General features: G+C 43.4%; 1 protein-coding gene across 2 annotated transcripts in view; it reads left to right on the plus strand.

Moving 5' to 3' along the window:
* The first annotated feature begins 1,809 nt into the window (after positions 1 to 1,809).
* Positions 1,810 to 15,849, plus strand: part of PDE11A (phosphodiesterase 11A) — a 227,533-nt gene continuing 213,493 nt past the window's right edge. The window contains exon 1 of one of the 2 annotated variants that reach the window (XM_075070082.1): positions 1,810 to 2,741. In XM_075070082.1, the coding sequence (XP_074926183.1) occupies positions 1,941 to 2,741 (801 nt within the window). In that variant the 5' untranslated portion in view covers positions 1,810 to 1,940. The remainder of the gene's footprint in view (positions 2,742 to 15,849) is intronic. The other variant, XM_075070083.1, reaches the window with a different exon arrangement.

Consider the following 15,849-nt stretch of genomic DNA (forward strand, 5'->3'; position numbering starts at 1 on the left):
CACTCACTGTGCTAAATGCAGCATAAAATAGGACAGATACCGGGTCAGAGACTGAGAAGCTACTTCCTTTGCCTGTTTTGCTTTCTCTGGACAGGTGATTAGATTTCTTTTCTCTTTCTGACAGTCACAGCCCCTGTACATTCCGGTGAGCCTGCTTTAACCTCCCTGATGCCTGCAGCAGAAGGGGGCGGAGGGTAAATCAGCTCTTACGGCACAGAAATCTCTTCTGCCCCTTCCCACACACGCTCATTTGCATGTGTCTCCATAATTGGCGTACTTCTGTATACCCACACACTTCCAGGCCTCATTCTGGAGGGGGCTGCTCAGTGGGGATTACTTTTCTGACAGTGTTTGAAGTCTCTCTCTCTCTCTCTCATTTGATTAAGGATTTCGCGGTGTGTTTTTCAGTGAAAATCTCATTCATTAATTTTTGAAATCGCCTTCAATCAGCCCCCGGTTAGGGGATGAAAGCTGTATTCAGGTGTTAGGATCCATGACTATGTTTTCAGTCACTTATGCACAGGCATCAATTTAGCAAATGAATGTGCTTCCCCACGTGTCCGTAAAAATAACCCCCCTCCGTCTGTCTCGGTGGATGTGCTCAGCTTTGTGTCTCGCAGCTGATGCTGCAGGAGGCACACGAATCGCATGTGTTATTTGCGGCTCCTACACGCTCAGCGAAGCCGCACGTTCCCATAGAAAGGTGACCACGTGCACCTCCTTGGGTCTCCCTCCGGGAGAAATGACCACAGCAAAGCACTCCGCATTAGGGTAACCAGATGTCCCGATTTTGGGGTCATTTCCCCCCATCTCCTGTCCCGATTTTTGGCATTTGCTGTCTGATCACCCTACTCCTCACATCCTCCGATTCTACCTTCGCTGGCTGTGTTTGCAGAAAGCCAGTAAAGAAAATATCATTAACGATGCCCAAGGGACTCTGGGCGTGGACAGTTCGTTTCTTTAAGTAGAGAGTGCGAGTATTATTTTCGGGCACAAACAAGTCAAATAAGAGAAGGGCTTTTTTTTTGAAGGAAATATGTTCACTGATTTTAAACGAATATTAACAAGCTTAATTTATATTAATAGAAACGCAATATTTATATCACACATATTTACACTTACCAATATTCCCACGCACAAACATCCACACCCACACATCTTTCTCGCACACAAACATGCCCACAAATCCTCCTCCCTCCCCACGCAGGGATGAACGAAAAGACTGAATGCCTTGAGCTCTCCTTCTTAGTTTGAACTATTAACGATGGGAGGCTCCTTGCTTGTAGTACTGGTGTTCACGATCCATAGGGAGGACAAGAAGGGCACCCTGCAGTCACTGCGCACCTCACACCGAGTAGCCATGCTACTGCCTCCAGGAAAATAGGATGCTGCTGACTCTGTTTTCCCCCCACCCCCAGACTCACGCGTTCTTCCCTCCCTTCCCACTCCCTCCTCAGTGGTCTGCTGGCTGGGTTACGCAGGAGCAGCCGCTTGCAGCAGCAGCAGTTCGCAGAAGGGTTTCCAAAAGCGCTTTCAGCTCAGTGCATCCCGGGAAAGCCGCGGCAGCACCTTTCCCTGAGGAAGTGGAGGGAGTAGGAGGACCTGGCCCAGAACCGGGAGCGGGTAGGGGAGGACAAGGAGAAGCGCGGGCCAGGTGGAGGAGGAGCAGGAGGCGATACAAGAGGAGGAGGCGGGCCAGGCTGGACATAAGAGCGGAAAGTCAGACAAACGTTGCTCCCTCACTTCTGGGCAGCGTCCCCACCTCTGCGGGAGGGCCCGCTCCCTCCCTAGGGCGGGAGGGGGCTGGGGAGCCGGGGGATCCCCTCTCCCTTCTGCCATGGTTCAGCGGGGTCGGAAATAGTTCGAGGCAGTTTCGGGAGCGGTCCCAAGTTGGGAGCGGAGCCGGTGCTGGGAGGCGGCGGCGCTGGAGCCCGGGGACCATGTCGGCTGCCAGCCTGGACTTCGCTGCGGTGGAAAGTTTCCTGGACCGGCACCCGGAGCTGGTGGAGAAGTGGCTGAAGAGGAGGAAGTCGCTCGCCGCAGCGCCTCCCAGCGCCAGCACAAGCAGCGCCGCCGGCGGCTCTGAAGCCCGGCGAAGCAGCGGCAGCCCCAGCCTGGGCCCCGCCAGCAGCTACCCCGGGGAGGCCAGCGCCGCCGGCGGGCTGCAGCGAAGGGCCTCCCAGAAGGAGCTGAGGCAGAGCTTCGCCAGGTCCAAGGCCATCCACGTCAACCTGACCTACGACGAGCACGTGCACGCCCGAGCCCAGGAGCCCCTCAGCAGCATGCGGAGAAGGGCCCTGCTCAGGAAAGCCAGCTCCTTGCCCCCGACCACGGCCCACATCCTCAGCGCCCTGCTTGAGTCCCGGGTCAGCCTGCCCCAGTACCCGCCCACTGCCCTGGACTACAAGCGCTACCTCAAGGAACACAATGAGCGGCAGTTCTTCCTGGAGCTGGTCAAGGACATCTCCAACGACCTGGACCTTACCAGCCTCAGCTACAAGATCCTCATCTTCGTCTGCCTCATGGTGGAGGCCGACCGGAGCTCTCTCTTCCTGGTGGAGGGAGCCGCGGCGGGCAAGAAGAGCCTGGTGTCCAAGTTCTTCGACGTGCATGCGGGCACCCCACTCCTGCCCTGCTGCAGCACCGAGAACTCCAACGAGGTGCAGGTGCCCTGGGGCAAGGGCATTATTGGCTACGTGGCAGAGCATGGGGAGACAGTCAACATCCCAGATGCTTACCAGGTAGGACTGGGGCCAGCCATAGGGCTTGAGAGTTTGTGGGCACAGGAACTCATGTGCTGGCCACTCAAGGCCCAGCTGCCTGCCTGCCATGTGCCCCTCAGTTTGTGGGGCCTGGGTGAGGCTTCCTGGCTTCTGGAGCCCTGTGACTTTCCAAAGGGGGAGCAGAGCAGAGCATCCACACTGCCCCGTTATTGCTGCCCTGCTCTGCAGTATGCCCTGGGAGGAGGGGTAGGGGGAAACCTAGAAAGAATTAATTTTGTAACCATAGGATCAAGCCTGAAAGAGGTAGAAATCCCATTCCCCATCCAGCACACTGAGCTCTTAATCAAATTGATAGATATAGATAGCGAGATGTCAGGATTCTCTGGGTGGTGGCTCTGCCAGGCCCTGGCTAGGGCAAGCCACTTAACCACACTGGACCTTAGCTTCGCAACCAGAGAGGAAAATTCAAAGAGGTGGGTGACAGTCACCTTGCATTCAAACACTTAACAGATCACTACAGCAGTATACTGTGAGACTGCATCAGTGTCATGATATAATGTTGTATTATAATGACAGCTTGTGGGCTTCTAAAGCTGATTTCGGGAACCATTAATCCTTCATAGGTATTACTTGTAAGACATGAGATTGCTCAAGTAAAATTAGAACAGATCTATAAAATTCAGAATGGCTGATAAGGCTAGGTTAACTGGCTGTAAAATGAGTACTGTTATATTTCTATACTTCACATCACAGGGTTGTTTTAAGGCTTGATTCACTTTGCAAAGTACTTTGATAACATCTGATGAAAGGTGCTATAAAAAAAGGTGCAAATCATCATCCTTATTCTCTATCACTGCTGAGGGAAACCTCCTTTCCTGGCTGCTACTAAACCAAACTAAAGATAAAATATTTCCGAAAACCCTTTGCATGTGCCCCTCTGGACTAAGACAGATTTCCAAACCTTTTTCTGGGAACAAGGTAACAACTCCAATCTCCCCTTACAAGGACTTTCTCCACCACTTCAGATTACTCACTTTGCACTTTCAGGATGAAATCCTGACTTCTATGAAGGTGATGGCAAAACTCCTAAGTCCCATTGACATGGGTAGGGTCAGGATATCACCCTGAGCTCTCTCAGTTTAGAGCAATTCACACCAGGGCCAGTGCAGCCATTTAGGCGACTTAGGCGATCGCCTAGGGCACCAGCATTTGGGGGTCACCGTTTTCTTCTGCAGTGACCATGGCGGCTGGATCTTTGGCTGCCCCGGTTGCCACCGGCATTTAGGCAGAGGGAGCTGGGGCAGGGGAGCATGCAGAGGGCCACCTGCAGCAAGTGGGGGGGGGCGGCATGCAGGGGAACTCCCTGCCCCTGCTCACTCCTGCCCTGCCTCCTCCCTGAACATGCCGTGGCCGCTTCACTTCTTCCGCCTCCCAGGCTTGTGGCGCCAATCAGCTTAGGTGCCGCAAGTCTGGAAGGCGAGAGAAGTGAAGCAGCCACGGCGTGCTCGGGGTGCTCATGCATGGAGCAGGGGTCAGCTGTGGTGGGGGGTGCCTCAGGATGGAAGGTGGGGGCTGGGGAGCTGCCAAAAGGGGGCACTTCAGGACAGAGCTGCCGTGGGGGGGGGGGCGCGCAGCTCAGGGTGGGGGCACAGTGGAGGACGCAAGGTGGAATTTGCACCTAGGGCACGAAACATCCTTGCACCGGCCCTGATTCCCACCCACCCACTCTTTTTAAAGCAAAAAACCAGATACCCTTTCAGGTTTCCTACTCTTCTTTTTGTTTACATTTCCTTTGTTACATGTAAAAAACAGGCCTCTCACCCGATTAGGTCATGGAGAGCTATATAGGATTGAGAAATATATGTCTTCATAGCAAGGACTTAAATATTTTAGTTGCTTGATGATAGACATTGGGCAAATCTTTAATATTGTCCTAGAATAATAAAAAGCAAACAAACAAAAATTGACACTTGTTCCTGAACCATGCAGGGAGAAAACTGGGGATTAGAACAGAGCATTTTTTAAAAGGCAGGCCGGTCAGGATGAATTTCTTTTGAGTGATACTATTTATTATTCATCAAGGACCCAAAAGTGTGGTAGGCATTTTAGAGGCATAAGCTGAGACAGCTCTCTGCCCCCACAGACTTTATAAACTAAAAGAGAGAGGACAGAGGTTAAGCAAAAGGGATATAAACACATAAAGCAAAGTGGCTGAGGCCAAGTTTTGTCACTTTTGTCAGTTCAGATTTTTCTTCTTTCCCCCTCCTATAAACATGCAGGACTCACCCCTGTGGCACCTCCTGCTGGTCATCTCAGGGAATTAGCATTTCCAGCCTCCAGAGCACCCTCTGCATGCTGGTGACCTGCTGCCCCTGACCCCTATGTCCCTCCCAGGATCCAGTGCCTTTTGTCTTTGGGGTGCTACCCCCTGGCAATACTCCTGCAGTCTCAGGGTCTCCCCAACCCGCTATCCCCACCTTGCCTAAGTCTGGGCTAATGCCAGTCATCACCAAGCCCCCACTCCCTGGGGCAGACTGCAGTGTAAAAGCCACTCATCATAGGCAAAGGGGTTTGGATCTGCCACCTTCCTCTGCCTCCCAGTACCTCTGTGGGCCTTGGACCAGGCCCTGCAGCCTGGGGAGTTGCCAGCCTAGAGCTCCCCTGGCTCTCCCAAGCCCTGCTTCACTCCCAGTACCATATCTGCAGGCAGCCAGGCCCTGCTCTCTCCTAGCCTGGAGAGAGACTTCTTGGGCTTTTGGCTCACAAGCTTTTTATACAGGCCAGCTGTGGCCTGATGGGGCGTGGCCCAGCTGCTGCTGCTTCCCCAAGCAGCCCAGCTTAGCAGCTCTCAGCCACAACCTTCTCCCAGGGCTGACTTTAACCCTTTTTCCACTGGAGTGGGGGAGCCACCCCATTACACCTCCCCATTATTTGTTCCTTTTCCCCCTCTGTTTCTGATCCAGCCCTCCCCTCTAAAACATCACCCTTGTCCCTCCCCACTGCCCGCCGTCTCCCTATCTTCTTTCCCAGTCATTGACAGTGGGCTGACTATGAGATGGTTGCAACGTGAAGAGATTAAAACAAGAAGTAGCCAGCCAAGAGATTCCCTCCGTAGTCCTAAGTGTCTATAGTATCTAAAGGTACTGGAGTTTGCTAGTGCCAGGGTCTGCCCCTCATTATATCATCTGTCCTCTTTGGGTTTATGGAATCTCTGGATAGCTCCAGGTGCTTTCCTTGTAGGAGGTGAGGGGACCATTGGTGTGGCATGGAGTTTCCTAGGGATGAGGGCCTGGAACATTTCAGTCACTCTTGCCCCTTTCCCTTGAAAGAGCTCAGTTACTTTAATAGATTTATTTGTTCGTGACAGAAAATGGAGAAAAATAATCATGGCATATTCCATTAACTGACCAGTCAATATTTATTTTACATTCTATTTCTTATGTCTGGTTTCTGTTCATTGTAGTTAGGCTAAGAGTTTATAACCCTAATACACTTCTCTGTGCTTAAACCTACAAATATATACTTCAGGGGTAGGCAACCTATGGCACGGGTGCCGAAGGTGGTACGCGAGCTGATTTTCAGTGGCACTCACACTGCCTGGGTCCTGGCCACTGGTCCGGGGAGCCCTGCATTTTAACTTAATTTTAAATGAAGCTTCTTAAACATTTTAAAAACCTTATTTACTTTACTACAACAATAGTTTAGTTATATATTATAGACTTAGAGAAAGAGACCTTCTAAAAACATGAAAATGTATTACTGGCATGCAAAACCTGAAATCAGAGTGAATAAATGAAGACTCGGCACACCACTTCTGAAAGGTTGCCGACCCCAATATACTTAATGGAGAAAGGGGTGGAGTCTTGGGCCCTGTTTTCCCATTATTTACATCAGGTTTACACTGTTGCAACTTTAATTGACTTCAGTGGAGTTACCTCTGATCAGCTTTGGCATCAGAAGATTCAGTCTCTGTGGCTTCATTGGGGGTTTTGTATGAAAATAGAACTGAGGATCTGGCTTCTCTTTTGATTAACCACGGTGGTTCTGAGTTAATGCAATTTATCTTCTTGTACCTGGCACATTTGTGACTATTACATATTAAAGCAAAAGGAGGCCTGCTCTATTTAATACTAGCAAGAATAAAGACGTCAAAAGAGGCTTGGATACAAGTGCAAAGACAAGCGACAGATGGTCCCTTTCAGATCATTGCTAGTGCTTTCAGGTCATTGTTAGTGCTCACAATACACTACTTTAAAAATTAATAAAAATGTGATATGATTAGTCAGTGTTAATGATGATGAAGGTGTTTGATCAGCTGTGAAGGGAAAAAACATCAACAGGTAGCTTTGTCAGGCTGACAGGTGGAGGAAAAAAGGATGACAGTAACATTCCTTTTTTATATTAGAGAGTGACTTCAGTGAAATCAAAGGCTCAGGTGTTCAAAATATTGAGAGATATTAACTAAACAAAACACCTTTAATTTCATTTAAAGATTGTGTTTCAGAACATAATAAAGCAAGTTAGAGACAAAGATATTCCCCTAATATCATTCAACTGGTTTACAGATAAGTTAATTTAATTAACAAGAAATTAACAAGATTTAGGAAGTCAAGTATCAGAGGGGTAGCCGTGTTAGTCTGAATCTGTAAAAGCAGCAGAGAATGCTGTGGCACCTTGTAGACTAACAGACGTTTTGGATCATGAGCTTTCGTGGGTGAATACCCACTTTGTCAGATGAAGTTTCATCTGACGAAGTGGGTATTCACCCACGAAAGCTCATGATCCAAAACGTCTGTTAGTCTATAAGGTGCCACAGGATTCTCTGCTGCTTTTAAAGATTTAGGAAGTTTATCATTCAATGTGTCTACCATGGTTTTTACTTCCACAGGGCCTAATCAAACTCCCATTGAAATCACTGGAAATTATTCCATTAGCTTCAGTGGAAATTGGATTGGGCTCTTGTTACAAACAAAGGGTCTTCAACTTCCACTGAAGTTACAGGGAGTTAAGAGTGCTCATCATGAAAGATTGGTACCTCATACTTTAGGTCCCAATCCTGCACTGTGATGTGTGCAGATAGGTCTCTTGTGCCCATACAGAACTCCACTTGTTTAAATAGGTTATAATGACTTGCATGGTGTTTTCAAAGAGGATATAATATTTTTGTTACAAAATGCCTTTTTCTGAAGTGGAATAGTCATGAAATCAAATAATAGCTTGAGGCCTTAATAGTGAATCTGGTGACGATTAGGTTATTGGGCTGGATCTTGCAAACCCTTACTCATGCGAGCAGTCCCTTTGAAGTCAATAAGACTACTTATACTTACTTTGCAAGATCAGGACCAGAATTAATTTTAAATTTGAAGATTGAATAATCAATTTTTATCAATATTAAATTACTGATTGTCTCTGTTTCCCCAAGGTAACTTGAATTATGAAGTTTAAGAGTCATTAAACATTTCTAAGTCTAGCAGAGAACAACAAACATTCAGTGTATGAAAGTAGGAAATTCCTGCTAATGAATGTCATATACCTTAGATTCTAGATGTTGCATGTTTAGTTCTATTATTTTATTTCTTCATTACATTTCCTTTAATTAAAAATGCTTTTTATCTTACAAGTGAAATATCACATATTTCAACTTAACGCAAGACTTTAGAAATGTATAACAGCAGAAAAACTGAATACATTATAATTTTGTGCTAAGTCATTTATAAAGATAAATTGTTATTAGAAAGTTTGTGCTAATGAAAATTTTAAACTTGGATGAAATGCAGTTATTAATGGAAATACATCCTTTGTTTTAGTTTAAGAGTCCAGTCTTGCAACTGTTATTCATAAATAATTCAATTGATTTGCAAACAGGAATTTGTCAGATTTAGTTTAAAAAAAAATGCATGTACACTGGCCAATGACATATGGGGCTGCTTCCATCAGTAAGACTCCATAGAACTACTTTAGTAATGCTTCTCATTATACGTGTATTTCTTTGAGACCTACTCCAACTGGAATAAAAAGTAGATAGTGTAATTTTTTGGAACATCACTGATTCTCAATGGAAAATCTTCATTCTAAAATGGCAATGTCTCTTAAATGAGAATGTTTTAAGAAGCAGATTAATGTTAATCAATAAGGAAATTAGGACTCAATCCTGTTGAGTACTAAACTCCTGCAATTTGTTGATTTCACTGAGAGTTGAGGGTGCTCATCACTTTGTGCAACATGCTCAGAACCTGGATATAACTGTCTCCATTGTAGGAGGTTGGTGGGTTGTACCACTTTAACTACACCAGTACAACTTGTGTATCTGGACAAGTCCTCAGACTCAGCGTCCCTTCTCCCGTCAGCTGAGTACAGGGAAAGCTACAGCTCAGATTTCAGGTTATCCCACTCCAGTTCCCTCAACAGGGTCTAGGAGCAACAACAGGGAACAACCTGTATTTCTAATGTGAAAAACAAGCAGGGGGGAAAAATGTATGAGAAAAATGCCGTGAGGCCATCATACGACATCACAGAGGTACAGTATTTGTATTTGTGCTCAGCTGCTAGAGTAATGAGTGCATTATAAGTACATAGACAGCAGGCATATAGAATTCATCTTTAATCATTTGTTAAAAGTATTTCATTTAGGTAGCTTAAAGTTATAGATTTTCAAGACATTAGTCCTTTTTCCTCAAAGTGTTTTACTGCTTTTGGACCTTATTTATGGATTATTTCCATCTTACCCCAACTTTTGTATGTCAGCAAGCAGAGCAGCATTTTAAATAATATTGTAGTCACAAGAAATATTAACATTATCTGAAATATAATTTATTAGTTTAGCTGTACAAAACTGTGAAGCTGATTTGATGCCATCCCAAATCCTTCCCCAGATCAGTGAAAACAGCACACACAGTAGAGCAGTAAGTATGGTCTCAAATGGGTAAAAATAACATTCTGCCAATGGCCATTAAAAACAAGGGGAAAGAGTACTATTATGATCTTGTATTAAAACAATAATTACAAAAAGCAATTTTAGAGAAAGTAAAACATGAATTTTTAATAGGGTAGGGGAAGAGGAAAAGAGCTATTAGAAGAGAAAAACATTATTCCCCTTGTGAGCTGTTGGGGTGCAATAGAAATAAAACCAGGAATCAAGTGATTTGTCCAACAGAAGTAATGCTTTATACCAGCACATAAAAACAAGTTACCAGAAGCAAAATCAAGCAAAACACAAAGCCTTGCCCTTCTGTGCTGCAGAATCCCTAAAAACCTAACAGATCCAAACATCTCCAGAATGGGGTTCAGCAAAGTCCTGAAAACCTGAATGTGGGAACTCTCCTCCCAGCGGCTCCCCAGTAGCAATTCTTATAGACCGTCTCCTTTGTACCTATGCAAGGATGCAGAGGACAGTCATGTTGCCTACTGGGAATGTGCTATTGTGCTGCACTCTGGCACAGTTTGCTCTTTCTGTATAATACACAGATCCTGATAATATAGACTATGGATTACAGCTCTTGGCTGGATTTTTTCTTATTATCATACAGTAATATTACAAAGGCTCACAATCATTTGTGTAAATTTTTTAGGCTGGGTGTTCCCTTGTGGGAAAGGCCTTTTAGATAACAGAAGGGCATGAGCAGATAGGAGTTGCATTTTATTATGCAAGGTAACCATTATATATCAATATTAATACTATATCTCTTTCAGTTTAACAGAGTGATTAAGTGATTGTCAGCATAGGCCCTGGGAGGTGCAGTTCAATTTAAGGGAAACATTTGAAGAATTGTTTTATTCAGCAGCTTTTAAAAGTAGACATCAGCTGGTAGTTGTGACTCTCTGTGCCTCTGGGGAACACTCAGCACCCCCGTGTTCATCCTTGTAAAATGATTGTGTGGAATCCAATGCAAAGTTTGTTATGTCGGGTGTCTTTGGAAGGCTCATGATGCACTGAGCATTGTTGTTACAGTAATGTTTTAGGTTATAATTTCATGTATGTAGTTATGAGGCTGAAAATGTAGCCTTGTGACTTAAAATAAGCCCAGGCAAAAACTCTCCAAGAGCAGAGAGGCAGTTCACACCTCATCAGGGCAAGTATGGGACAAACCCAGCCCAGCCTCACAGGAACAAAGGACTCTGGCCTAGGCAGCAACAAAAGGATCTGTTGGACTCTCAAATGAGTCAACCCTCTTCCTTTGGCCATTTTGGGACTTTGATGAGATGATACTCACCTGACTCTGAAGGGAGTGGGGCAGGCAAAGCCGAGAGGGAAGAAAGAACATGATAAAAGGGAGAGATTTTGCCATGCTCTTCCTCTCTCTTCCACCTACATCTACAGACACCACCACCACCACCAAGCGACTGAAGCGCAAATCAAAGAGGAGAGCCTGGTTAAAGAGCAACCAGCCAGCCTGTGGTGAGAAGCATCTAAGTTTGTAAGGGCATTGAAAGTGTTAAGATCAGCTTAGAATGCATTTTGCTTTTGTTTCATTTGACCAGGTCTGATTTGTTACGCTTTGACGTACAATCACTCAAAAAAAATCTGTCTTTATAGTTAATAAATCTGTTTGTTTATTCTACCTGAAGCAGTGCATTTGGTTTGAAGCGTGTCAGACTTGGGATAACAAGCCCGGTACATATCAATTTCTTTATTAAATTGACGAACTGATATAAGCTTGTAGTGTCCAGCGGGCATAACTGGACACTCCAGGATGGAGGGTCCTAGGGTTGTGTCTGGGACTGGAGATATTGGTTAGTGTCATTCAGCTGCACAATCCAAGGAGCAGCTTACATGCCAGAGGTTGTGCGTGAATAGCCCAGGAGTGGGGATTCTCACAGCAGACCGGGGTAAGGCTGGTTCCCAGAGTTAAGAATTGGAGTGACCTAGGAGATCACCGGTCCAGATAACACCAGAGGGGAATATCACAGTAGTGCTGTATTCATTCCAGTACTAGCCAGTGCTATTCCCTTCCCCAAGGGTAGAATGAGAATGATAGGTATTTTGAAGAGCAGTGGTCACAGAAACATGACAAATAAGATAGACACTCTAAGAAAAAACATCCATTACACAAAATATAGCAGAAATTAATTTTGAGATTTTTTAGGACATTAAACATAAATGAACACAATAAAAGGAAATGGAGAAGAGAATTAAAACAATAAAGAAATATATATTGCTTTAATGTGCACAATCACATTATACTCTAAGATGAAGATTTAATTTAAGTTGAAGTTAAGATTGAGTGTATGAAGCAGTACTTCATGGTAACAAACATTGTATGGATGTTGTAATTATCCCCAAACCAAATATTACAAACCCAGAAAATTCAAAGCTAAAGTTATAATACTTGAACATGTTTAGATAAGAAATGCACAGTTAAAGCACCTGAATGACCTTACTCTGCGTTATAGTGATGCCATATAATAACCATATAATTCTGATTAAGGCATTTTAATTTTTGTGGTCCCAGATGAGATTAAACTGATTTTGAAAGAGACATTTGTTTTTTTCATATATTTGTTTGGGGGCCTTAACTGTGTATTTCCATATCTAATTTTAGAGGTCCTGAGCAGCAACTCCAGCTGCAGCAAATCAAAATTGGAAGTGCTCAGCATCTTTGCATAATCAGGCATATCTCTATAACTTTGTTCTCGTCTTCGTTTTCCTTTGTCCTCTTATGCTGCAGAATTGTTTCAGTTCATTTCTTCGTGTGTCTATTATATGTGTATATATAAAATATACATATGCATACACAAACGAGTGAGAAACAAAAGATAAGGTGAGTAAAGAAGTAGTAGCCAAGAATTAAAATGGGAGTACTTGTGGCACCTTGGAAACTAACAAATTTATTTGAGCATAAGCTATCCACAATGACTCCAAAATCTCTTTCTTGAGCGGTAACAGCTAAGTTAGACCGCATCATTTTATATGTATAGTTGGGATTATGTTTTCCAATGTGCATCACTTTGCATTTCTCAACATTAAATTTACCACGTTGCTAAATGGGAGTGGAGTAATGGCTAGATCAGATGGGTTCCCTGAGAGGATCCTGGTATGAAAATGGGAGTTGTTGTATGGAAGAGTTTGAGAACTACTGCGCTAGACCAAAGAGTAATGGAACTGATGCATCAAGATTTAGTATGACAGGAACCTGGGTTTGTAAAAACTGATTACCTGAGAGATCATATTTCTTTGATAAACCTACAAGTTGTGGAGATGAACACAGAGAAGCTGTCATACGTGGTCAAACCACAGGTTCATCTAATTTGATATTCTGTCTATGGTGGGGTCATCAATACCTTTTGGTTTAGAGGAAGAAAAAACACTGCATAATGCATCTAGCTCAGCAGTTCTCAAACTTCATTGCACTGTGACCCCTTCTGATAACAAAAATTACTACATGAGGCCGGGCTGGGTGTGTGTGGAGCTGGAGCCCCACCGCCCTGGGCTGAAACCCTTGGGCTTCAACTTCAGCCTTTGGTGGCAGGGCTTAGACTTCAGCTTCAGCCCTGGGCCTCAGCAAGTCTAATGTTGGCCTTGGTGACCATTAAAATGGGTCTGTGACCCATTTTGAGGTCCCACCACTCAGTTTGAGAACAGTTGATTTGGCTAATAGTGTGCTAAAAAAAGTTCTTCCTGACTCCTGTTGTTGATTAACTCACACTCTGAAGCATGAGATTTAATTATGCATGTTATTAGTTTAACATTCATATCTACACATTTTAAACTGGTCATGAAGCTATCCACTCTGTTTTTAACTTAGCCATAGTATTTCACCATGAATTTCTTGCCAATGAGTTGTGTAGCTTATTTTGCTAAGTCAAACATTATTATACAAGAAGACAATGCACATAGATAATAGATATACAACAAACCGGTAAATGAGATAGGTTTCAGGGCTCACATACAAAAATTCCCAGCACATACACAAGAATAGATCATGTATTGCATTGAAACCGTATCACTTCTGGTAAGATATTAATGCATAAAATGTGGGTTTGATACACTGTACTGCAGGGTATGCTATTAGTAGGAATTATATGCATGAGCTGTAAATAGCAGTATTTTTGTTCTTTCTGCTGAAAGCTTAATGAAACTTAAATATCTGAAATTGAACAATAAGCCCCCCAGGGCCAAACCATGTTACTTATTTCAGAGTTTTTCCAGAGCTAGAGGAATAAAAGTTAATTGAAATTAATCGACAGCCTTAACTCATGCGATTAACTCAAAAAAATTAATCGCAGTTTTAATCACACTGTTAAACAACAGAATACCAATTGAAACGTATTAAATATTTTGGATGTTTTTCTACATTTTCAAATATATTGATTTCAGTTACATCACACAACAGAAAAAGTGTACAGTGCTCATTTTATATATTTTTATTACAAATATTTGCACTCTGAAAATGATAAAAGAAATAGTATGAGGTGAATTGAAACATACAGATACCATTATGCAATCTCTTTATGGTGAAAGCACAATTTACAAATGTAGATTTTTTGTTACATAACTGCATTCAAAAAGAAAACAATGTAAAACTTTAGATCCTACAAGTACACTTAGCCCTACTTCTTGTGCAGACAATTGCTAAGACAAACAAGTTTGTTTACATTTACAGGAGATAATGCTGTCTGCTTCTTATTTACAATATCACCTGAAAGTGAGAACATACGTTCACATGGCACATTTGAAGCTGGCATTGCAAGGTATTTACATGCCAGATATGCTAAACTTTCATATGCCCCTTCATGCTTTGGTCACCATTCCAGAGGACAGGCTGAACTCTATTAAAAAAAAAAATGTGTTAATAAATTTGTGAACTGAATTCCTTGGGGGAGATTGTATGTCCTCCTGTCTGTGTTTTACCTGCATTCTGCAATATATTTCAATATATAGCGATCTCAGATTAATGACCCAGCATGTGGTTCATTTAAAACACTTTCACTGCAATTTGACAGAATGCAAAGACGGTACAGTGTGAGATTTCTAAAGAGAGCTACAGCACTTGACCCAATTAAGAATTGAAGTGCCTTAAAAAATCTGAGAGGAGGGGTATGGAGCATGCTTTCAGAAGTCTTAAAAGAGCAACACTCCAATGTGGAACTACAGAACCTGAACCACCAATAATGAAAATAAACCTTCTGCTGGTGACATCTGACTAGATGTGAAATGAACATGCATTGGTCTGCACAGCTTTGGATCGTTATCGAGCAGAACCCATCATCAGCATGGACGCATGTTCTCTGGAATGGTGTTGAAGCATAGAAGGGACATATAAATCTTGAGCGCATGTGGCACGTAAATATCTTGCAACGCTGCTCATGGCACTGGTGTAAACCGTTTCTGACTTTCAGGTGAAGCTGTAAACAAGAAAGCGGGCAAGCATTAATCTCCTGCAAATGTAACAAACTTGTTGTCTGAGTGATGGGCTGCAGCAAGAAGTAGGACTGAGGTGGATTGTAGGCTCTAAGTGACAATTGTTTATTTTTGAATGCAGTTATTTTTTGTACATAACCTAACATTGGTAAGTTCAATCTTCCATGAAGAGAAGATTGCACTACAGGAGCTGTAATTGAAGTGAATGAAAAAATTACTTTATTTTGCGTGCAAAGATTTAGAATACAAAAAAATATAAAGTGGGAACATGTACACTGTTTAACAGCAACGATAATCGTGATTAAGTTTTTAATCGCTTGACAGCCCTAATAAAGGTATACTAGAGAAAAATACAATGGCATGTGAGAAAAGTGGGCAACAGCATGGTAGGTCGGGTTCATGTAGACCTTTGTAATCGAGGAGATTGTGTGAGGACCTACTCGCTACCTTGCTGACTAGAGACTTCTTCCCTCCCATTGTGGATTTTGTATTTCCCTTGTCACTATATAATCCAATTGTGATTTTAAGATACTAAAGAGATTCAGTGTCCAGACTCTATGTAGTTCAAATGTGTGTGCCTTAGCTTCCCCCCTGAAAATCTCTGCCTACGGAAATTACATATGTTATGAAAAGCGTATGCTTAGATTGTCCTGTTATTGTGAGAAAATATTTTGCATTGGAAAACATTTGTCATACATCAAATCGCTGTCTGGTGCCAGGGCAACCTTTGTTCAGGTCTCTGTAGTCAGATGAGAATGAACCAGTCAC

This window comes from Chelonoidis abingdonii, chromosome 10 (assembly GCF_003597395.2).
Source record: "Chelonoidis abingdonii isolate Lonesome George chromosome 10, CheloAbing_2.0, whole genome shotgun sequence".
Lineage (NCBI taxonomy): Eukaryota > Metazoa > Chordata > Testudines > Testudinidae > Chelonoidis > Chelonoidis abingdonii.